Below are 24,636 nucleotides of genomic sequence, written 5' to 3'. Positions count from 1 at the left end.
TCAATGTTAGTTATCATTTCCATTCTAACAACTATAAACAGTTATTTAACTTAATAAGACAAAAAACACAGCTTGTCATGTTGCCAAAAATCCTCTGAGAAGACGTAGATATGCTGAAATTGAAATTAAAACTGAAAACAATGAAACTGAAAACAACTGAAAACTTAAGAAAATAAATCATCTTTGACCTGTATTGCACTCAAAACAATATAACAGCACATTATTTGATTTTTGACATCATGAATTTTATTGTTTTTTCCCCCCAAAGAAACACTGATTTTAATTTTGATCCTTGCAAAACATTAAAAAAAAAGGTGGGATGGTAAAGCATATACCACTTTATAATGTTGCCATTCCTTCTCACAACACTTAAAAGATATTCAGGGACCAAAGACACCAAGTGATGAAGTGCTTCAGGTGTCATTTTGTCCCATTCTTCCTGCAAATACCGTATTTTCTGGACTATAGAGCGCACCTGTATATAAGCCGCATCCGCTCTATTTTAAAAAAAAAATAAAAAAAAAGATATACAAGCCGCACCGGGCTATAAGCCGCAGATATCTATGTTGATATTTACTGCATGTACAGAATGATTTTGTACTGTAAATGTACATGTATGTACCTGAACAGATTCTTTCCGAACAGTGCCTTTTAACACGGCAGCAACTTTGCTGATTAAAACAGAACAGAACCAAGAGAAAATAACCGGTATTTATTTACCTTCATTTCTCCAGTGTTTGAAACCACAAGTCACTTTAATCATCTTCGCTGGATTTGAAAATAATTACCAGTTAGTAATTTGTCGTGCGTGTTCTATCTGCTAAAGATCTGCTAATTCTTCTTTGCATTGATTTTTCATCTATCTTATTTTTGATTCTACTTCCGGTTAGAGCGCCCCTAGCGGTGGAAGAAAAATCCACAGAATAGCCGCACCTTTGTATAAGCCGCATGGTTCAAAACCTAGGAAAAAAGTAGCGGCTTATAGTCCAGAAAATACGGTAGGTCTTAAGGTGTGCAACAGTTCGGGATTGTCGTTGTCGTATTTTTCCTTTCAAAATTCTCCACACATTCTCTGTTGGGGACAGAGGGGACAGACACCCTCTTCTTCCACAGCCATGCCTTTGTAATGTGTGCAGAATGTGGTTTTGCATTGTCTTGTTGAAATATCTCTGGAAAAGATGTCATCTTACAGGCAGCAGATGTTGTGCCAAAATCTCAGTGTACTTTTCTGCATTAATGCTGCCATCAGAGATGGGTAAGTTACCTTTGCCAAGGGCACTGACACAACCCCATACCATGACAGACCCTGACATTTGGACTTGTTGCTGGTAACAGTCTGGATGGTCCTTTTTGTCTTTGGTCTGGAGCACATGGCGTCCATTTCTTACAATAAAAGATCTGGAATACTGGTTCGTCTGACCATAATACACATTTCCACCATGTGATGGTCCATCCCAGATACCTCCGAGCCGAGAGATAATGATGGTACTTTTGGACACAGTTAATGCAAGGCTTCCTTTTTGCACAGTAAAGTTTTAACTGATATTTGTGGCTGTAACTCTGTATTGTGGTGCTTGACAAAGGTTTGCCAAAGTAATCCTGAACCCATGTGGTTATAAATGAATGATGGTTCTTGATGCAGTGCTATCTGAGGGATCAGAGATCACGGGTGTTCAGCTTAGGCTTGGGCCGTGTGCTTTACACACCCAAATTCCTTGAATTGTTTAACGATATTATGCATCATGGAACGTGAAATATTCAAATCCCTTCCTATCTTTCTTTGAGAAACATTGTTTTTAAACATTTCAATAATTTTCTCATGCACTTGTTGATAAACTAGAGATCCTCAGCCCATCTTGGCTCCTCAAAGACAGTCTGACTAACGCAACTTCAAAGCTCTGCGAGCATTGGTCTGGTATAGATATTAAGCCCAACCGTTTCCCAAAGCGCGTGGTTGACCCGCCTCCCTGAAATGCCTCAGTTTGCTACTGGTCAAAGCCAGAAAAGGCTGTGACGAAGCTTAAACCAATCACATCACTCTTTCCTCTGACGTATGTGACGCGACGGAAACTGCTTGAGTAACAGGAAGAAGAAGGAGGAGCTGAAGAGGAAGAGGACGATAATAGCGCGATCAAAGGTGAGACGACCACAACGATAGGATTCTCGCTGAGCCCCATTGATTTGGCTACCAGCGGGGCTAACTGGTAGATTAAACTCTTACCGAAGCCAGTTGGGAGCAAGGCGAAAACGTCCTTCCTTTCAATAAATACCTCCAGGGCTGCTCTTTGCTCCGTTTTCAATGAGAACTTCCCATTGAATGCTTTCAATACAGCATCTACCGCTGTGTCAAAGGCTTGCCGCTGCTCCATGTTCGTAATGTTTCTAGTGAATGAAGCGCTTCCGGCATAGATTCTGTAAACAATCTATGGCTTCCGGTCGCAGTTCTACTACGTCACTGCCTTGAACACGCCTCTACCCAGGGCCATTGGAGATGCTCAAAGTTGATTGGCTCCCGATTTTTCGGGAGCTTGGAAGAGCTGGAGATAGCTTGCCTTGCCAGACTAAGTTCGCAACAGCCCCCCGTGTTGCGTCACACTTAGGATGGGCGGGCCCAGGCTATCAAAGACTAGGCCTTTCCTGGATATTGATTTTGTACCAAATCATGATTACAATCACCTGTTGACATCACCTGTTTCAAATCACATCATTATTTAATTGTTTTATCTCATTATTAACACTAAATTACCCGTCCCAACTTTTTTTGGAATGTGTTGCAGGACTGAAATGCAGGGATGATGTATAGTAGCAATTGAAATGAAGTTGACCAGACAAAACATGAAATATCTTGGGTTCATGCTGTCTGTAATGAAATACAAGTCAAAGTAAATTTAGAAATCACTGCTTTCTTTTTTTATTTGCATTTTCAATACCATTCCAACTTTTTCTGATTTGGTGTTGTGGAACAAATGCATTACTACAAATATATAGTATTAGTATAAATCTGGGTGGCACAGTGGTTAGCACTGTTTTCTCACAGCAAAAAAGGTTCTGGGTTTGAACCTTGCAACTGACGGGGGCCTTTCTGTGTGGAGTTTGCATGTTCTCCTCGTGCCTGCGTGGGTTTGCTAAGGTTTCTTCCCACAGTCCAAAGACATGTGGATAAAGTAATCTGACTACTCTAAAGGTAGGCCATGTGAATTACAGTTGACACAACTGTCAGATCTCAACATCTTCTGACCAATCAGATTTGAGAATTCAACATTGTTGTGGTATAAAACTAATTACATTTATTGCCATCACAGACACAAGTCAATATAAATGTCCTTCTAACACTCACATAAGTTCATGAAAAGACAGAAAACTTTTTTGGTTTAGCTCATCTATTGCCTCGGTCACAACCGGCCGTACGTGCTCCTACGGCCGGTCTACGTGCAAAAAACACAAGAAACACACGGAGGGCACGCGTGAAACGCACGGAGGGCGCGTGTGTGACGTGCTGATTTTCGAGCCATAGACTGGCCGCAGAGGTTCTTTGTCATGTCAAACAAACTCTACGGGTGCTTACATTTTTTTCAGGTTGCAAGACAAACTTATGGCCAACGTGCATCTTTCTCCATGAACAAAAAAAACCACAGCAATTTGGGAAACGCCAAAAATCGCACGCCCAAAAAACTGTACGTCCGGTTGTGACCTAGGCTTATGCCACAGTCCGGTCCAGTCCATCCATGCCTGAGTTTGTGGGACTTCCATGCCGGCTCCAGGCTGGATCCGGGACAGGAATTCAGTCCTGCCCTGCTGGAGGCCATCTTCCCTGAAGCAGCACTCCCACACCTGCTACCACTCCTCTCCCATCAGCCAGGGCCTACTTAAGAGCTGTTTGGAGCTACTCCAGTTGCTAGACTGTCTCTTGCAGACTTTCCTCATCTCCCTACAGCCCTTTGGTATTGGGACTTCTCTATTCCCCCTGCCTGTATCATTCTGTGTTTTTTGCCTAGTTTTCTGTCTAATTTTTGCCACTGTTCTACCTGCCTGTTCCTTTGGATTGTGTTTTTTGCTTCCTCTGCCTGGGTTTCCCTTGTCCCTGTTTTCTTCAGTTTTCGTGAAGATTTTTCTGTCCTGTTTTTGTCCCTGACCGTGCCTGCCTGCTCTTCTGTGTTTTGACCTCTTGGCCCATTCTTTGACCACCGATTTTGCCTGAGCCCTATTGTACCTCTGCCCTCAACTTCATTAAAGAAGTTTCTTTTTGTACACTGCCTGTCTTGAGCCTGCTCTTGGGTCCTCACTTCACCTCAGCTCGCCATTTCTGACAATCTAGCTCTGTCAGTCAGATGGTTATTTCTCCCACTGAGATATTGACATGAAATCTATAAGTGAAATAAAATCATATGTCACTATGAGTATACTGTTGTGCTTCATTGCGCACACTCTGCCTTTAAAAGGAACAGGAAGAGCTGATTTGACTGCATATTGGATTAGCAAGCCTGTCCACATATCCTGATTACATACACTCTATGGCCAAAAGTGTGTGGACACCTGGGCATCACACCCATACGTGGTACTTCCTCAAACTGTTGCACCCAGTTATCTTTGTATGTTATGACTTCACAATTCCCCTGTTCCAGCATGACAATGCCCCTGTGCACAAAGCAACATCCATGAAGATATGATTTGCCAAGGAGGGAATGGAAGAACTCAAGTGGCCTGCAGGTGGCATGGGAGTGTAGTGGTTAACACTGTTGCCTCACAGCAAGAAGGTTCTGGGTTTGAGCCCAGTGGCTGACGGGGCCTTTCTGTATGGAGTTTGCATGTTCTACCTGTGTCTGCGTGGGTTTCCTCTGGGTGCTCCGGTTTCCCCCACAGATCAAAGACATGCAGGTTAGGTTAATTGATGGCTCTAAAGTGTGAATAGTTGTTTGTGTCTATGTGTCAGCCCTGCGATGACCTGGCGACTTGTCCAGGGTGTACCCCGCCTTTCACCCATAGTCAGCTGGGATAGGCTCCAGCTTGCCTGTGACCCTGTGCAGGATAAGCGGTTATGGATAGATGGATGGGTGGAAGTGGCCTGCACTTCTGGAAAGTCTTCCCAGAAGAGTGGAGGTTATTATAACAGCAAAGGGGGACTCAATCTAGAATGGAACTTTTTGCAATAAAATATGCTGAGAATAGTTAAATCCAACACGAACAGGGGTCTGTTAAGATCTCAAATCTCGTGTCTACACAGTTGGAACTCTTTACTGGATGCTATTCAATCACTGTCAACTATTAAGAAATTTAAAAGGGTGGTAAAAAGTCTCTTCATAGTAAATAATTAGGCTTTGTTTCATTTTTTTAATATTTATTTTATCAACATTATTGTTTTTTTTGTCATTATCATATGATTTTTTATTATATTTATTAGAATGACTTACTAACTATTTACTTAAGTGTAGTTTTTAATGATTGTTTATATATATATATATATATATATATATATATATATATATATATATATATATATATGGTTTTTTCCCACTTTTTCCAGAGCCCTCCTGAAAATCATATTGTATGACGTAGGTCTTCTGAATAAAGATTCTTCCTTTTCCTAATGGGATGTTCAACAAGCACATATAGGTGTGATGGTCAAGTGTCTGCAAATTTTTTGCCATATAGTGTTTTTGTTTTAACCTAACCAGTCTGATTGCTCCTATTAGCAAGAAAATTCACAATCTTACACCTTATTATTGTAGTTGCATAATTCTGCAGAAAATGAATCAACACCTTGTAACCAATCAGAATAGAGCATTAAAGAGCAGTGTGTTACACTTCTTTTTAATTAAAGAAGAAGTTTTTCAATTTCATAAAATCGGTGAAATTTAGTTCTCTCTGAAATTTGGTCATTGTGATATATGTTTATTTCTGTAATATCTCACAAAATATCAGGCCATTCTGTGGCTGGGAAGTTATTTAATTTGAGGAGATTCCCGAGCAAATAATGTGCATCAAATCGCTTGCTTTGTGCATTCAAGCAGACAGAGGAAGTCCGTGTGCACATGCGCAGGTTTACCTGCTTCTTCTTCTTTTGGGTTTTACAGCAGCTGGCATCCACAGTGGTGCATTACTGTCATCTACAGGTTTACCTTGACCGTGCACTGACAGTTACATCATTCTGTCGCTAAACGAACAGCTGATCACACCGAGGTGCTCGCTGACCGCCGATATTTATTAGTTTGGTCCTGCGTTTCCTTTCCTTCGCAACAGAACGTCTTTTCTTCTCGCTTTCCGTTACTGTAGTTGGTCTTTCACGTTTCATTCACACACTCACGTCCTCCATTTTTCTCTCCTGTTTCAAATTTGTATCCCACAATGCCTTGCGTGAACGGGGAAAGTTCACCATGTGATGCATGACGTAGTATCTTGAATTGGGTCATGGTGAAGCAGGAAAAAATAGCGGAGAAATTAGGGCCACATAGCCCTAAATTCATTCATTTTTCTATTAAAAAAAAACTAATAAAATTGGAAGTCTGTGATTCAAATTCAGTAGCTTTCGGTCCACTAAACAAAAATAACTGGGTGTCGGGGAAAATGTTTTTATGACCTAAACCTGAAAAATCTGAAAGGCAGTCTAGCTTTAAGAAAGTTAGTTATTATCTTCACTAGAGCATATTCTGTTGTTTGATACATGATTTATGTAATTACCAACTGATAAACTGTGTATAGATTATCTATTAAACATTAACAACCATAAACATTTATAATGTTTACAAAATGGCTGGTTTATAGTAGTAATCCATTAGAAATGGATTAGTGACTGAGTGTCTAATGTGGACTGTAAAAATAAAGTGCAACTGTTTTGATGTTGCAGAACATCCTATAAATTACTGTTTGTGATCAGTCTCTTTTTAGATAATCTCTTTTAGTTTCCTTCCATCAGCTATCAGTGAACCTCAGTGTAGCTGTAACTAGTGGCTGGGGTCTTACCGGATGCTTTGTCCAGTTGCTAGAAATCTCAGGCCGGCCCCGGTCTCGGAGCACATTGTCCTTCATGCTCTCCACACAGGGGTGCTCTCGCACTTTCGAGCCAAATGGAGGTTCATAATCTTTTACCTCTGAAACACAAACACACACACACACACACACACACACACACACACACACACACACACACACATATACACAGAGGAACACAATTAATCACTTACAGTATAACTTTCTATGGGAAAAAGTGCATTTTTAGAGATCGTAATTGTTCTCTGGAGCTCTAAGAGTCGATGTGAGAAATGCTGAGGTTTGAGAAACAGTAATGCTGGAGCTCTCCTTTGGAAATATTTGTTTGGCATTCCTCTTTACACTGGGAAAGCAAACAAATGCAAAACAACATTGGAGCGATCAGCTTACCCAGCAGAGTGCCAACAATAATGAGAAGTTATGATGCTGTGTTGTTTGTTTTCTGTATGAGAACAAATTGGAGGAAATATGGGATAATGAGTGGACTGTGCCAGAGAGAACACGGACAACAGTATTCCAGTAATTTTCCAAATCCTGTGAAATAGAGCTCATAGCAGCTGCGCTATAACTCACAACAGCTTTGCCGTATAACTCTCACCCATCCACACACACACAGCATGCAAGACAGGAAAAATGTACGACAAAGAAAATGGTTATAATAGAACAGTGGGAATGTCTGCTATTACAATACTAACCAAAACCCATTCCCACAAATGTAAGCAGATGAATGAGTTTACTTTGGAGAGTGCATTTTTTTTTTTTAAAGAGTGAATGTGTTATGCGGTTCTTCCCTGCTATACAGGCCCACAGGAAGAGGCTAGACCAGCATGGAGTCTGGGACAGGAAGTACAGGGCTGTGATTGGGCCCCCGCAGAGTAGCTGACTCCACAAGCGCACACATCCTGTTTTTGACAAGTGGACTTCCCCTGTTTCAATTCGAAAACAAAGCAGTCGTACTGCATTAACTACTATTCCTGCTGTCCCGGTTAGGCTTTTGGCTATACAACCGAGAAGGTAAAACGGTAGAAATCATACAACCCACACAATAACCTGCCTTGTGTACACTATGTTGGAGTGGTTTGTCAGTCTCACTCGTGAAAGGCATCAGAGCAGCATATAAAGCATAAGTGAGGAAATGGAAGCTCAGTTCTCCCTGTGCTGCCTGTCTGCTCTGGGGTCTGTGGCCTGAATGAAGTGAGTGTGCTCACTATGTGAGGAATGCCGTGGTTTTGCTAACAGATGTCCCGTACGCCAAGGCCTCGCTCTCCAGGCCGTGTCAATCCGTTCTAACCGAGCTTTCCAGGAAAACACTTTTTAACAACCTTTTCCTTTTCGGATTATTTGTCCGAAACCTCAACAGACCTACCTGTTTATGCATCCGGGATTTAAACAAGATTTAAATCTATCTGAGAGCAGGGTAGTCAAGCAGGACAGGCCAAAGTAGAACCCTTGACCTAGTTTACTTACAGCGCATGAAAGAGGCAGCAATAATGTTGTATGGCTAACAGACATTTTTTAAGACTTGAAGCATTTTGGGTAAGCACTGTGAATACGTATGCATGTCAGAGAGTCGAACGAGCCTGTAGCGAATATGACACCTGTAGTGACAAATGGTCTGGCCATATGGAGTTCTGTCACTTGTCACACAGCTGCTATGCTGCTATGCAAGCCATTGCTCTATCACAGAGGGTAGGAGTGGAAGTGATATTTAGGCTGGCTGCCTCTCAGCTCGCCGCTCTCCTCTATGCCGTCCCAGCCAGGGCCGCACCCCATGCTAATTTAGGACATGCTAACAACAACACAGTGAGCCAGAGCACAACAAGGCAGCTTCATGACTTTTTCGTGACTCCAATATATAATATAGCTCCATCTCTCGTGGATTCCGGTGTTCCAAGACTGAAAAACAGACTTCGAATAGATCCTGACAATTCCTGCTACATTGGTACAGCAAGATTGGCTGTGGAGAGGAATGTGATATTCCTTTCTGGTCTGTCGGGAAATGTCTCAAGTTCTGCAGATAAGCCTGCAGGAGCCTCGCAATCACAGAGGGGGGCATGCTGGGGCATGTGGGTAACACAAATCCCAAGCTTTGTTGGTATGCTTGACATCACACATACACATATGAACACACAGAATAGTGTGCACAAGGCTCATTAAAATAGCAATCACTAACTGGGTGATAGCACAGTATCACGGGATCAGTATAACTCTAAATGGTGTCACATCACTTCTGGGACCTATTCTGTGTATTGACAGTTTGTTTATAAAGAACTCACCGTCTCCACTGTTACTCATAGTAGAAATGGGTTAAATGTGGTCACTGACGTAATACGCTGCTTTCTTTCCTGACATACAAACATTTTTTCCTGTAACATTTAATTGCGTGCTGGAAAACTAATGTTTAAAATCTAAAATGTTTTTCTACTGACTTGATAATGAAGACGTGATTAAATAAAATACAAATCTATAGCAAAGTTCAAAGTAAAAAATACTTTTGCACAGCATATACACTGTATATAAAAAATACATACTGCATATTTTTTGTCCTGAGATAGTAGGTATTATTCTATCTACATTCCATGAGGGATTTGTTTTTCTCTGAATACATTTATTTCAATTGAAGCCTGGATTTTTCTCATTTTGTCACTGTGAGATAAAGCGACTTCACAAAAAAGTGGATTTTTTTTTCTAACCGTCTTTACTAATTTTTACAAGGGGTGGCAATAATCATGGCGGGCACTGTATATATATTTTTATTCTATCCACATTCCCTGGATATGAGCAATCACATGCTCTGATTGGCTACTCTACTACGAGGATATCAGCACATATACCGTGAGTAGAGAAAAACAAAACGGCAGAGCATGTTGCTGAACCAACCGAGGACGAAATAAAAAGTCTACTCGAAAACAAAACCCCAAAAATTGTTATTAAGTATTTAAAAGAACCAGAAATAGCTAAAAGAATCTAGTTTTTTGTTTGTTTGTTTTCCCCCAATATCTCCTGTTCCACACTCCAGCCCAGTCGGTGGCGGTAATGCACCTTTAAGTTGGTTTGCCAACTGCCAAAAAACCCTAAAGAAGAAGACCCCCCCCCAAAAAAAAGACAAACCAAAACAAAAAAGCAACCAAATATGGAATAAAAGTATTTAATGGTAAGAACGTAAGTTTTTAAAAAAATTTTCAAGAATTATTATTTGTCAGGTACGAGGTAGGAGGATGTAAGTGCAGAAGTAGATATTTAATAACAAAGTGCAAACACACACAGGCAAACAGTCCAAATCGGCAGGCTAAATCCAAAACGTAAAACATGCAAAAGGTTGGGTGAGACACAAACAGGATATCAGAGGCAAAACGAGAACGAGAATGAGAAACAGGCACAGGAATCAGGAAACAGAAAATCAGAAACAAGGGTAGAAAGGCTTGGTAATGTGTACTAATGTAGCGTAATACTTCGCACTGATTGTGCATCAGCACAGTCCTTAAATAGGTGCACATCTAGCTCCTTAATCAAGTTCAGGTGCGCATCGTTAACGCCACAGTGGGCAGGACTGACAGAACCCCCCCAAAGAGCTCCCTTTGGGAGCAAAAATCCATCCTACTTCTCTCCGTGGGGGCTCAGGTTCAGGACAAAACTTGGACTCCTGACTTGCACTGGTTTCGGGTTCTGGAGATGGCTCGGGCTCTGGACTGGACTCGGGCTCGAGCTGTGGAGATGACTCAAACTCTGGATTGGACACAGGCTCTGGAAATGACTTGGGCTCTGTGCAGGAAGCATGCTCAGACTCTGGACTTGACTTGGACCCTGAACTTGGCTTGATCCAGGACTTACAGTGGACTCAAGCTCCGGGCTGGATTTGAGCTTTGGGAATGACTTGAGCTTTGGGCTGGACTCTGGCTCCAGCTCAGGAGATGACTCAGTCTTGAGCTCTGGATCTGGCTTGGACTCAGGGCTGGTAGTGTGCTCAAACTCAGGGCTGGACTCGAGCTCTGGAGATGACCTGAGCTCTGGACTGGATTCTGGCTCCATCTCAGGAGATGACTTAGGCTTGAGTTCTGGAACTGGCTTGGACTCAGGGCTGGAAGTGTGCTCGAGCTCTGGACTTGATTTGCGCTTGGGACTGGACTTGAGCTCTGGGTATGACTTGGGCTCAAGGCTGTACTCAGGCTCAGTAGAGGACTTGAGCTCTGAAGATGACTCAGCCCCTGGACTTGACTTGGACTCGCAACTGGACTCAGGCATGGACTCAAGCTCTGTCAGCACATTGCTTCGGTCCTGGTTAGGACCTGGTGGCGGGCACTGGCTCTGACATTGGCACTGGAGCTGGCTCTAGTTCAGGCATGGGTTCTGATGCAGACTCTGGTTCAGGTATTGATTCAGGTGCTGGTTCTGGCTGAGAAACCAGCTCTGGAAAGACAGCCTCTAGGAGGGGCTCTGGAGCGATGGCCTCCTCCGCTGTGTCAGCCACTGGAGGGAGCTCTGGAGCGACAGCCTCCTCCGCTGCATCAGCCACTGGAGGGATCTCTGGAGTGACAGCCTCCTCTGCTGCATCAGCCACTGGAGAGAGCTCTGGAGCGACGACCTCCTCCGCTGTGTCAGCCACTGGAGGGAGTTCTGGAGCGACAGCCTCCTCCACTGCATCAGCCACTGGAGGGAGCTCTGGAGCAACAGCCTCTTCCGCTGCATCAGCCACTGGAGGGATCTCTGGAGCAACAGCCTCCTCTGCTGCATCAGCCACTGGAGGGATCTCTGGAGCGACAGCCTCCTCTGCTGCATCAGCCACTGGAGAGAGCTCTGGAGCAATGACCTCCTCTGCTGCGTCAGCCACTGGAGGGAGCTCTGGAGCGATGGCCTCCTCTGCTATGTTGGCCATAGGCATGATCGCCCCCCCCCAAAAAAAAAAAATTAATGGGATTCCTCCTTTTCTACCGATTCAAAAATGAACTGGAGCATGGCAAAGAAAGTCTGTGAGCTTTGAAGGCACGGGTGCTCGACTCGGATGAGATACTCCACCCATCGGCGAGCTCGTCCAGCTGTCCCAGTGAGCATGACGCTCACCCAGATCGGTTCTGGTGGCTTGGTGATATATTCCATAGTATATTGCCGGGAGGCCCATTACAAAATGCTGCTGGAAATACGAGGCAAGGGGCCGAGTTACCGTAACTCGGTAAATGCGTGGTATGGTAAACTGGATCACTTCCGCTACATCCATAGTTAGGCAAAGTATTCTGTCAGGTACGAGGTAGGCGGATGTAAGTGCAGAAGTAGATATTTAATAACAAAGTGCAAACACACACAGGCAAACAGTCCAAATCGGCAGGCTAAATCCAAAACGTAAAACATGCAAAAGATCGGGCAAGGCACAAACAGGATATCAGAGGCAAAGCGAGAACGAGAATGAGAAACAGGCACAGGAAACAGGAAATCAGAAACAAGGGTAGAAAGGCTGGGGGTGTCGTGGCTCAGGTGGATAAGGCGCCATACCATAAATCCGGGGACCCGGGTTCGATTCCGGCCCGAGGTCGTTTCCCGATCCCTCCCCGTCTCTCTCTCCCGCTCATTTCCTGTCTCTGCACTGTCTTATCCAATAAAGGTGAAAAAAAGCCCCAAAAAAATCTTAAAAAAAAAAGGCTTGGTAATGCATACTGACATAGCGTCATACTTTGCACTGACCATGCATCAACACAGTCCTTAAATAGGTGCACATCTAGCTCCTTAATCAAGTTCAGGTGGGTGTCATTAACAACGCGTGTGCTGGAGTCCACTTGATGCACGCGCAGCCCGGAGTGCACTTTCAAGTGCCACAGCGCACAGGACTGACATTATTATAGCATTTTCCACAAATTGCTCCTGTCATTTCGCTAGTTTGCTTACATTCTAAGCGCAAATGATTTTGTCTGACATTTTGTATAAAGTTTTTATTTATCGAACTTGCAAAATATAAAAATAAAAATGCTCTGTTTCTCAAAATCCAGTGAATGTGGATAGAATAAAACAGTTATTCCACTCAATCTCGTCATACATGGCTTATAGCCACCTCGGCGGTACGCGTCTCATCAGCTATCAGCTCATGTATGACTCGATTTCGTGGAATAACTGTTAACTATATGAAAACAGCTATTTTAAAAAAAATTAAGATCACATTACAATGCACAGACACAGCGACCCTCCAGAAACCTCCCAGCATTTCTTTCCACCTGCTCAATGAAGGATTGACATTCTACACATTCCTCACACTCCAGCAGCTCAGTTAACAGTATTGCTCCTATGTTCTACTTTTGAGTTATATTGAGAGGCTTCCAAATAACAGGAAACAGCAAATCGGTCAAAACCGCGCACAGGCCACATTGGACTTTCTATGCTGAGCTCTGGGACAATAGCCTGGCCACACTGGCAAAACAAAATGCCACAGAGTAATGGGAGAAATAGCTAACTTATTTTTATCCAATCCCTCCTTAAGGGGCAATCACCGTCTCCAGAGAAATAGAACTCTGTTCCTTTAAGGGGGTTAGAAATATTGACACAAGACGGTGCTCAGACAAGGTCTCTTTTTTTCTTTATAAAGTTCCATGAATAGAACAGACACAGAGAAGACCTATGTGTTTGGTACTGTCTTGCTATATACCCTGTTATTTGGCTGGTAGGGGTGTGGTGTTGCGAGTGATCTCACCTCCAATGGCGTTACACCTGGAAGTGATCTCCCACAGCACTAGAGCCATGGAGTAGACATCAGTCTGTTTAAAGGACTCAATGTTCTCCAGATTGATTCTGGACTCGAGAACCTCTGGCGCCATGTACCTCGCTGTTCCAACCTGCAATGAGGAGACAATACAGAGTCATGGCTCATTACATTGCTTTTTCTCTGTAGTCTAAACTCCAGCAAAGCTCTGATCTTCATCTTGGACTTCAAGGAGACGCTGCACTATCTGATCACTCAGCGAATACACTTTATATTCAGAACAATGATACTAAACATAAAACAATGAGCTGAGTTTGCAAACTGTGTTATACTGCATTTATACAATGCACAATCAAATTATAATACTGTACTATGATAAAAAGAGCAGTTCCATGTTTAGAAAATCTTCACAGGAAGTGACTTATTTACTCATTCACTCAACAGCTCTGTTCATTGCATTTTCAGCCTGTGAATCATAAATCAAGACAAACACAAAGAACAAAGGTCACACACAAATCGAAGTGTGAAGATGCTTGAGGGGGTTTCCCCCTACAAGTTCAAACATCTCCCTGCTCTAACTTTTACAAACTCACAACCGTGAGTTTCTGCATTAGCTAGGAAACACACCAGTGCACCATCAGTGGTGGCAATGTATGAAAGAGGAACTGAGTACAGATTTATAACTTACTGTATGGCTTGATTCCAGTAGCGGCTTGGAGATTTTCTGAGCATGAATTTCAATTTATCTATCCATCATAAGTGGTAACATTAAGTTAATCATCACCCTTGGCAGGGATGTATTCATTTAAATTAACAGGATAGATTCATATCAAGGAATAGATTTATCAGAATACCTCTTGTACCAAGGGGAATTAATGGGAAATTAGTAGTTTAAAGTTAATTGAAGATTAATTTGCATGTTTAAACATGCATGAACTTACATCAGGAATTTATTTGTCATTTCTTATCATTTGTATATTCTCTTTAATATATATCATATAAGAAAGGTCTATTCAATTCACATATTTGTTTTTTCTTGAATTTACCCAGATGTGTCTATCCTGTCTGTCCTGGTTCCCCGTTGGTGGAATGACCTTCCCACTGAGGTCAGAGCTGCTGACTCCCTGACCACCTTCAAGCGCAGACTGAAGACTCACCTCTTCAGGCTGCACCTCTCCCCTTCTTACCTGCCCACTGTGTAATTGCGTTTTGGTCTAGACCAACCCAGGCTGTGTACGGTCTAGCCTGGGGTTAACCGTTTTGAGTTCTCTTAGTTGTACTTTCTATGGTTGGTTTGTTTCCTTAGCTGTTTGAGTATTGGTATTTCAACAGCATATTACATTAATTATTGTTGTTACTTGTTCAGTTGGTACTATAACTTTCTTGTCTAGAAGTTCAGAACTTTTTGTACCTGACTTTTGCGCTCATTGTACGTCGCTCTGGATAAGAGTGTCTGCTAAATGCCATGTAATGTAATGTGTCATTCCTGATTCCTGAGTCAAACACACAACATTACCTGTCCACTATTAGCCAGGTCGTCCACAGACAAGGAATTATCCAATCGTAAAGCCAGGCCGAAGTCACACAGGCAACATGTGAGGTCATTCTTTACCAGGATGTTGGAGCTCTTGATATCTCGGTGGACGATGGGCACTTTGGGCCTTCCGCAGGGTGTGCGCTCGCTATGTAGATGAGCAATGCCCCGAGCCAGTGAGCCACCAAGCCTCCGCAGGTCCTCCCAGCTTATCAGGTGCCGAGTAAGGTAGTCCTGCAGATTCCCACGAGAGTGGTAGGCTGTGATTAACCAGAACTGCCTCTCGACCTTCCTTTCTTCAGCGGTGAGGAAGTGCAGCACATTCTCATGCTTCAGGTCAATGTCAGAGAAGACATCTTTCTCGTTCTTCCACGAGGCATACTCTTCACATGGGAAGATCTTCACAGCTACTGTCTCGAACTGCTGTGATGAGCTCTGCCTCAGCTTGGCCCGGTAGACCTCTGCAAAACGACCCTTACCCACCTGCATGTCCAGCTCGATAGGCAGTGGTTCTGTGTTATGGTTGAGGCTGTTGGCATGCGTGGAGCTGCTGTCTGAGCGATCATCATCCATCATGATGGCACATGCATCGCTGCAGTCTAGTGGACCTTTGCGTTTTGAAGGCTTCTTGGTCTCCCACTCACTGAGCTTTCGGCGTCGGTAGATGCGGTACCAGTAGAAGGAAGCTATGACCACCACAGCCAGAACCAACAGAGGCAGCAGGCTGCCCAAGATTACCAACACCACCTGATGGTTTGTCGTGTCTGGGGGCAAACATGGGGACAAAGCAAGCTCAGTCAATTTAGTCAGATAATTTATTCAAAACCAGTAAAACTTCTGTTTTGCAAAACACAGCAACTACAATTTCAGTCTCCACAGTTACTGTATGTTATGAAATGAACTAAAGGTTGTAATGCTGTTACTTGGATGCTGCTGAAGATGACAGATGTTTGCAAAGGTGCTAAATTTCACATTTAGTTTGCATTTCTGAGAGACACATGAGGAAAAGGTTGATACAATGAGACTCTGTCTACAACCTTTAAGGAAATTTACCATGCTACTAAGACTTCCTGCCAACCTGAGGTTTGGCAAAGCTTCTTGAAACATTACAGGTTGAGTCTAGAGGGCAAGACAGACTAGGGCCAGCTATAAGGGGCACAGAGTAGGGTAAAAAAGCTCAGATGGTCTCCATTTTTCCATCTCTCTCTCTCTCTCTCTCTCACACACACACACACACACACACACACACACACACACACACACACACACACACACCATCATCACTACAGTACAGACATAAAAGACTCAAAAATAGATACCCAACTCTGGAACATTTAACATGACAATAAAAGAAAAGAGCAGGCTGGAAAGGATTCCAAAACAAAGGAAGGTTAAAATAGAAGAGCTACTCGTGAAGACTGAAATCGACAGATTTACACTTTATACTTTTATACTTTATGGAATGAGAGGTGTATTTTTTGCACACAGGGGCAGAAACCATGAAAATGACTCCTTGCTGTGGTGAGCAGCATGGGCGATTGCTCTAAGACAACGAGGGAGGCTCAGCCTCCTCTAAAAATGACGAACATCGTGTAGGATGAATTGCGCTAGGCTTATGTTATAGCCGACCTTATAACATTGCTATTTCAGATCCAGAATCATAGAAATATATGTGCTCAACCCACTACAGTGCGAAATCATTCCCTTATAACTTTAATGTGTGCGTGAGTTTTTCCCCCTCGTGACAGCGCGATGCAGCCCAGCCTCAGTGGACTTCAATGGCATTTGGGAGCTCTGCACTTTTCAATCTCAAAATGCAAGACGATTATTGGACAAATACTGCGAAAACGCCCGCCCACAGACTCCCACGGACTCCCAGCCTCAGTGGACTTCAATGGCATTTGGGAGCGATGCGCTTTTCAATCTCAAAATGCAAGACGGTTATTGGACAAATACTGCGAAAACGCCTGCCCATGGACTCCGAGCCTCACGTGGGAGGGACATGGCAGTTTCTGCGAGGAGACTGGTGATTGGTGAAAGCGGCCGAATATTTTCTTTGATTGACAGCTCGTTTCAAATATAGACAGGCAGCGGTGAATTTCAGTTCAGTCCCATGTGGATTCGCAAGTGCTGTGGTGTATTGTAAGAGATCAGCTTACATTTCGATTTCATTCATTACATACGGTTTCTACCAGCTTTTTTAGTTTGTATATATTTTCATTGTAAATAAAGTGTAAATATAGTGTTGTCAAGTTTGCTATCTTAGTTCCAGAAATTTCGTTTATTTGAGTGACTGAACTTGAACTTGAGGGGGCTAGTCAGCTAGCAAGAAAGCTGCGCACGGATGCCAAGCATTGCTGATTTAATTTTGGCGAAGCCATTTGCCAGTCTTCCTTTCGAGGAAAAAATTAAAATTAAAGAGCAGGGTAGACCAACGCCTCAAATTGACTTGGTGAAAAAGGTAGGGAATAATACTCGTTCCTTTCAGCTCTCCTGGTATGAGAAAGTGAATTGGCTAACAGCAAGTGACCCACATCAACAACAGTAAATAGGCTACTTTAGTAATATGTCATGGATGGACCAAAAATATAGAATCTATTTAAAATGTTTATGCTGAGTATATTATATTGGAATATATATTTTTCTGGACATGAATTAAACACAGCTACAATTTGGAAAACATTTTTAAACAAAGACACAGCCGAGAACATTTCACACTACAGACCTGGATTAAAAGTGAAGGGTTATCAAAATTGTCAATAAAACATTTCTCAGTCAAAATAAGTAAAATATAGGGAACGTGTCATTGAATGAAATGTGTGGCACCCAGCTCTACTGCTGAGGTTCCTGACAAAGAGCTGCTTTCAATAATGATCAATTTTTAAACAACATGCCACAATTTTAAAATATAAAATGTTAAAATATACCCCACCCAACACCACCATCATGTATATTGGACAGTAGGCTAATGGGCCAAAAGAACCTGTTATTTCACAGTTTGTGACGCTGCCAACAATCAGCCAGATCAGAGGCAAGAGTATGGGCAAAATTGATGTGTTTTTTCTTTTAAAATCTGGAAATATCGTAACCGACCAGCCTCCCCTGTTTGAAAGACTACCAGCCGCCACTGGTGAGCAGTGAGATTAAGCATTCTCAGAGCATTTAATTAAACACATCATTGTGTTTGTGTATATGAGTGTGTGTGTGTGTGTGTGTGTGTGTGTCTACAGGCAGTACAAAGCTTATGTTCTCTCTAAGCCCTTGACTCACAGGTTAGTCAAATAGATCCAAATTGCTTCAACGTTTCAGTGACTCACACAACATAGCAACACAGACAGGATAGAACGTGACATTACCAAAACTCTTATTAAAATCGAAATAATAAGGCATGATTCGCTATGAAAGCTGATAAAGGTTTTGGAAAATTTTAACTCTGACACCCTCAAGGCAAATATCTCACTTTTTCTGAACACCACAAAAGTAAATTCAATTCACGTGAGTGCACTTAATCCTGCAAATTCCAGGTGGATATATGGCCTCTGGTGAAACATTTACAAACCAAGACATCACTGTTTTATTGCCACACGTGTAATTTAATAAAATTTACATTCTCCTGGACAGAGAATGTGGCAGTTTTCCTCGGCTGGGATTGGTCATAAGCATAGTATTGGGGTCACTGTTATTTGTTTGTTATGGTTACAACTCCATTTCACAGTCTGACTAGTGCCATAAAAGTGTTTAGCACTCTTTCTGCCAGAGCGCTCTCTCTCTCTCTCTCTCTCTCTCTCTCCCTTGCCAGTGACTCATACCTGTCTTTAGAGCATCTGCACTGGATTCCATAGTGTGGGGGGAAAAAAGAAAAACCATTCCAGACTAGACCTGTCAGACAGACAGCTTTTCTTCTCCTTTTTCTCAAAAAATAACTAGTGATAAAGGATCAACTGAGCGTGAACAATCCCACCTCAGAATCAGCCTTGGAAATTAGTAATTCATAAGAATGACACATAATGAGTTCCTACTGTCTTGAAATGCCTAAATACGCTGAACCTTTTCACACACACACACACACACACACACACACACACACACACACACACACACACACACACACACACACAGAGAGAGAGAGAGAGAGAGAGAGAGAGAGAGAGAGAGACTCTCTCATGGGTCTCTCACGCATGTCTCTAAATAATTTCCTGCAGAATACGAAGCGAGATCTATAAACATCTTATACGTTCTATACTCGGAGGGAAAGAAAAAAACAAAGCTAAAAAAAATGCACAGATATGATGTGAAAATTACTATCTTACAGCAGCAGTCTGTCACTGTGGCCACATACACTAACAAGCTGCAAAAGCTGAGTGTGAAACTTGTCATGTGTGAAGCTCTGACTATAAAAGGGAGACACTTCCAACAGCTATAAATCAGACAGCTGCTGTTGTCTACAGTACATTTGTCACTCTTTGTTCCGAGCAGATCACGTTCACAACTTCAACAACAGAAGAAAAAAAATGTGTGCGGCTCATGCTGCAACGATCAACATACGCTTTCTGACAAGCTTTACAGACTGCTTATTAAAAACGCATGTATCTTTGGTCGAAAGCTTATCCAGTAGCTGCTATCACTATGAAGAGGAAAACAGTAGTAGAGATGTGTGGTTCGCTTTGTGATAACTATCTGTCTTGCATTCAGATCCAGATCTGTTTGTGTTGTCCTCAAATGCATGGGCGGATCTACCGGGGTGGCATAGGGTGGGAAATGCCACCCTAAAAGAAAGCCTTGCCACCCCTGCTGCCACCCCAGTTGGCAGCGACGAATTCAAAGAAAAATTACGGCCAATTTGACATTTACGTGCGCGAATTTCCAATGTCCGACTGCGGCGAATGCAGCACGAGATAACGCCAGAGATTGGCTGTTTTGGAAAATTGAAAGGCGCGAAGCAAGGGAGCCAGGAGTCGCGAGGAAAAGAGACACGGGAGGAAAGGGGTAAAAGCTGATTAACTATCTATCAAGAAATGAAATGGAGAACGTTATTTAGCTAACTATACATGTAATGTGAAGCGTTTTGCTGAGCAACATGGAAATCGCCGCATTCAGCTGTTGTAGGCATGACAAGTTCATGTTATGCTCACTGGTGAGCCTTGACAAAGCGTGAGGAAAAAAAAACTATAAAATGTGACACTGGTGTAAATGGTTTAAATCATGCTGAACTTGAAGCAGTGTTGTTATTGTTGTTGTTTTTTAGTGTCTGTTCTTTTGCATATACAGTATAAAACTGTCCAGAAACGGTATAGACCTCATCTGAGAATGTGTGTTCTTCGTGAACAATAAAAGCATGAGATTAAGTTTGTCTGTATGAGTTTGTAAATGGCAGCCTGTGCCCTTTTGTAGTGTGTACATACTATTTGTCATCAAACTGTGATAACTGTGATTAAATTCAGTATATATACGTCTGTAATACGTTGCCACCCCTCAAAAATTCCTGCCCCCCTCTTGCCACCCCATAAATATTTTTCTAGATCCGCCCCTGCTCAAATGTCATGCAGAAACACAAAGAATAAAGGCTTGGATATTTCAAAAAGCACAGCCAGCAGTGCTTCACAGTCCACAGGAGTGTATAACCTCAGAAGGCCAAGGGTACTGGGAGGTGTGGCTCACCTAGACAGGCATAGCCCAAATTAAATCAAAAATAGTTCCACAATTATCAGGTCAATATACATAATCTTGGGCTCTATGGATATGTAAGACCTCGGAAAATATATTTCCAGTGTCAGTAACACTGTGACTGTTACTACGCCTGAGTAAACTGTGAGAGAAATATGCCATTTTTATCCTTGCCTAAGTTTTGTTCGAGATTAGACAGTAGATAACACCATGATAGCAATGGCCCAATGCATAAAGATGCCAATTTTTTCATTCATCAACTCCTTGACTACAAGTGGACAAAACGGAAATACCACCAGGGTTCTCCAGAAAATCTGAAGTAGCCAGCGAAAAAAAGGAGTAGGCGGTTCTGGAATTTGCAGCGGGAAAGCCTTTGGCACGCTAATGCATTACAATGCAAAACATTTTGAAATTTACATTCCTTCTGGTGGCTTCTGGTGCATTCTCAGCTAATAAATTATGAACAATTTCCCTGTAAAATACTTGCAAAATATGTATGAAATTTCCCTCCATACGGTATGTATGTGTGCTTGGCTTTCTCAGTTACCCTCTGTAGTAAGCTCCCTGGCTCTGTAACATAACTACGTACAGTGGTGCTTGAAAGTTTGTGAACCCTTTAGAATTATCTATATTTCTGCATAAATATGACCTAAAACATCATCAGATTTTCACACAAGTCCTAAAAGTAGATAAAGAGAACCCAGTTGAACAAATAAGACAAAAAGATTATACTTGGTCATTTATTTATTGAGGAAAATTATCCAATATTACACACTGTGAGTGGCAAAAGTATGTGAACCTCTAGGAATAGCAGTTAATTTGAAGGTGAAATTAGAGTCAGGTGTTTTCAATCAATGGGATGACAATCAGGTGTGAGTGGGCACCCTGTTTTATTTAAAGAACAGGGATCTATCAAAGTCTGATCTTCACAACACATGTTTGTGGAAGTGTATCATGGCACGAACAAAGGAGGTTTCTGAGGACCTCAGAAAAAGCGTTGTTGATGCTCATCAGGCTGGAAAAGATTACAAAACCATCTCTAAAGAGTTTGGACTCCACCAATCCACAATCAGACAGGTTGTGTACAAATGGAGGAAATTCAAGACCATTGTTACCCTCCCCAGGAGTGGTTGACCAACAAAGATCACTCCAAGAGCAAGGCGTGTAATAGTCTGCAAGGTCACAAAGGACCCCAGGGTAATTTCTAAGTAACTGAAGGCCTCTCTTACATTGGCTAATGTCAATGTTAATGAGTCCACCATCAGGAGAACACTGAACAACAATGGTGTGCATGGCAAGGTTGCAAGGAGAAAGCCACTGCTCTCCAAAAAGAACATTGCTGCTCGTCTGCAGTTTGCTAAAGATCATGTGGACAAGCCAGAAGGCTATTGGACAAATGTTTTGTGGACGGATGAGACCAAAATAGAACTATTTGGTTTAAATGAGAAGCATTATGTTTGGAGAAAGGACAACACTGGATTCCAGCATAAGAACCTTATCCCATCTGTGAAACATGGTGGTGGTAGTATCATGGTTTGGGCCTGTTTTGCTGCATCTGGGCCAGGATGGCTTGCCGTCATTGATGGAACAATGAATTCTGAATTATACCAGCGAATTCTAAAGGAAAATGTCAGGACATCTGTCCATGAACTGAATCTCAAGAGAAGGTGGGTCATGCAGCAAGACAATGACCCTAAGCACACAAGTCGTTCTACCAAAGAATGGTTAAAGAAGAATAAAGTTAATGTTTTGGAATGGCCAAGTCAAAGTCTTGACCTTAATCCAATCGAAATGTTGTGGAAGGACCTGAAGTGAGCAGTTCATGTGAGGAAACCCACCAACATCCCAGAGTTGAAGCTGTTCTGTATGGGGGAATGGGCTAAAATTCCTCCAAGCTGGTGTGCAGGACTGATCAACAGTTACTGGAAATGTTTAGTTGCAGTTATTGCTGCACAAGGGAGTCACACCAGATACTGAAAGCAAAGGTTCACATACTTTTGCCACTCACAGATATGTAATGTTGGACCATTTGCCTCAATAAATAAATGACCAAGTATAATATTTTTGTCTCATTTGTTTAACGGGGGCGGCACGGTGGTGCAGTTGGTCAGCACTGTTGCCTCACAGCAAGAAGGTCCTGGGTTCAAGCTCAGTGGCTGGCGAGGGCCTTTCTGTGTGCAGTTTGCATGTTCTCCACGTGTCTGCGTGGGTTTCTTCCGGGTGCTCCGTTTTCCCCCACAGTCCAAAGACATGCAGGTTAGGTTAATTGGTAGCTCTAAATTGACTGTAGGTGTGAATGGTTGTCTGTCTCTGTGTCAGCCCTGTGATGACCTGGCAACTTGTCCAGGGTGTACCCCGCTTCTCGCCCATAGTCAGCTGGGATAGGCCCCAGCTTGCCTGTGAGCCTGTAGAACAGGATAAGTGGCTACAGCTAATGGATGGATTGTTTAACTGGGTTCTCTTTAGCTACTTTTAGGACTTGTGTGAAAATCTGATGATGTTTTAGGTCATATTTCTGCAAAAATATCTCATCTCGGGCGGCACGGTGGTGTAGTGGTTAGCGCTGTCGCCTCACAGCAAGAAGGTCCGGGTTCGAGCCCCGTGGCCGGCGAGGGCCTTTCTGTGTGGAGTTTGCATGTTTTCCCCATGTCCACGTGGGTTTCCTCCGGGTGCTCCGGTTTCCCCCACAGTCCAAAGACATGCAGGTTAGGTTAACTGGTGACTCTAAATTGACCGTAGGTGTGAATGAGAGTGTGAATGGTTGTCTGTGTCTATGTGTCAGCCCTGTGATGACCTGGCGACTTGTCCAGGGTGTACCCCGCCTTTCGCCCGTAGTCAGCTGGGATAGGCTCCAGCTTGCCTGCGACCCTGTAGAAGGATAAAGCGGCTACAGATAATGAGATGAGATATCTCATCTCATTATCTGTAGCCGCTTTATCCTGTGTTCATAAACCCACACGGACACGGGGAGAACATGCAAACTCCGCACAGAAAGGCCCTCGCCAGCCACGGAGCTCGAACCCAGGACCTTCTTGTTGTGAGACGACAGTGCTAACCACTACACCACCGTGCCGCCCTGCAGAAATATAGAAAATTCTAAATGGTTCACAAACTTTCAAACACCACTGTACGCTACGGGGTGGTCACATGGTCCAGCTCAGCCAATCAGAGCATTATAATTGATCAACAAGTATGGTGTCACTTCCAGAATTGAAGACAATTTCGTGGTGAAATAATTGGATTTGCAGCAAATTATGGGCAGTGGAGATTATATAAATCGCTTGAACATTGAAAGGCAAGTTATTTTTTTTGTAGGCTCGAGTACCCAGTGCAGGCCATCTGTGTAGGTGGAGAAAAGTGCTGGTTGCCAGCGCTTCTGGACATCTCTGACCACAAAGTACACAGATACTACAAAAGTTTTAGTAAGTAGAGAACTTACCAAAAAAGCATTTTTAAAAATTTTTTACCGCAAGGCAATTATAGAAGTGTTCTATAATTGACTTCCGGGAAAAAGTTATAATTTTTACCAGAATTATCATTGCGTTCTGGCGGCATGGTGGTGCAGTGGTTATCACTGTCACCTCACAGCAAGAAGGTTCCTCAAGGAACCTCATAGCCTACGGGGACCTTTCTGTGCAGAGTTTGCATGTTCTCCTTGTGTCTGTATGGGTTTCTTCTGGGTGCTCCGGTTTCCCCCACAGTCCAAAGACATGCAGATTAGGTAAAATACCCAGCCACTGCAGTTGCACAAGCCAGTGCATACTTAGTGCTGGTC

At 42.9% G+C, this 24,636-nt stretch overlaps 1 protein-coding gene across 2 annotated transcripts in view; it reads right to left on the bottom strand.

Annotated features, from left to right (window-relative positions):
* tgfbr2b (transforming growth factor beta receptor 2b) overlaps positions 1-24,636 on the bottom strand; it is a 56,534-nt gene that overhangs the window by 1,575 nt on the left and 30,323 nt on the right. For both annotated transcript variants that reach the window (XM_060922274.1, XM_060922275.1), the window contains 3 exons: positions 15,180-15,961; positions 13,655-13,796; positions 6,958-7,085 (listed from right to left, as the gene is read on the bottom strand). In XM_060922274.1, coding sequence (XP_060778257.1) covers positions 6,958-7,085; positions 13,655-13,796; positions 15,180-15,961 — 1,052 coding nt within the window. The remainder of the gene's footprint in view (positions 1-6,957; positions 7,086-13,654; positions 13,797-15,179; positions 15,962-24,636) is intronic.

The sequence above is a fragment of the Neoarius graeffei genome, chromosome 5 (assembly GCF_027579695.1).
Source record: "Neoarius graeffei isolate fNeoGra1 chromosome 5, fNeoGra1.pri, whole genome shotgun sequence".
NCBI lineage: Eukaryota > Metazoa > Chordata > Actinopteri > Siluriformes > Ariidae > Neoarius > Neoarius graeffei.
Note: the sequence above shows the minus strand (reverse complement) of the source record. Positions and strands in the feature narration are given on the sequence as shown.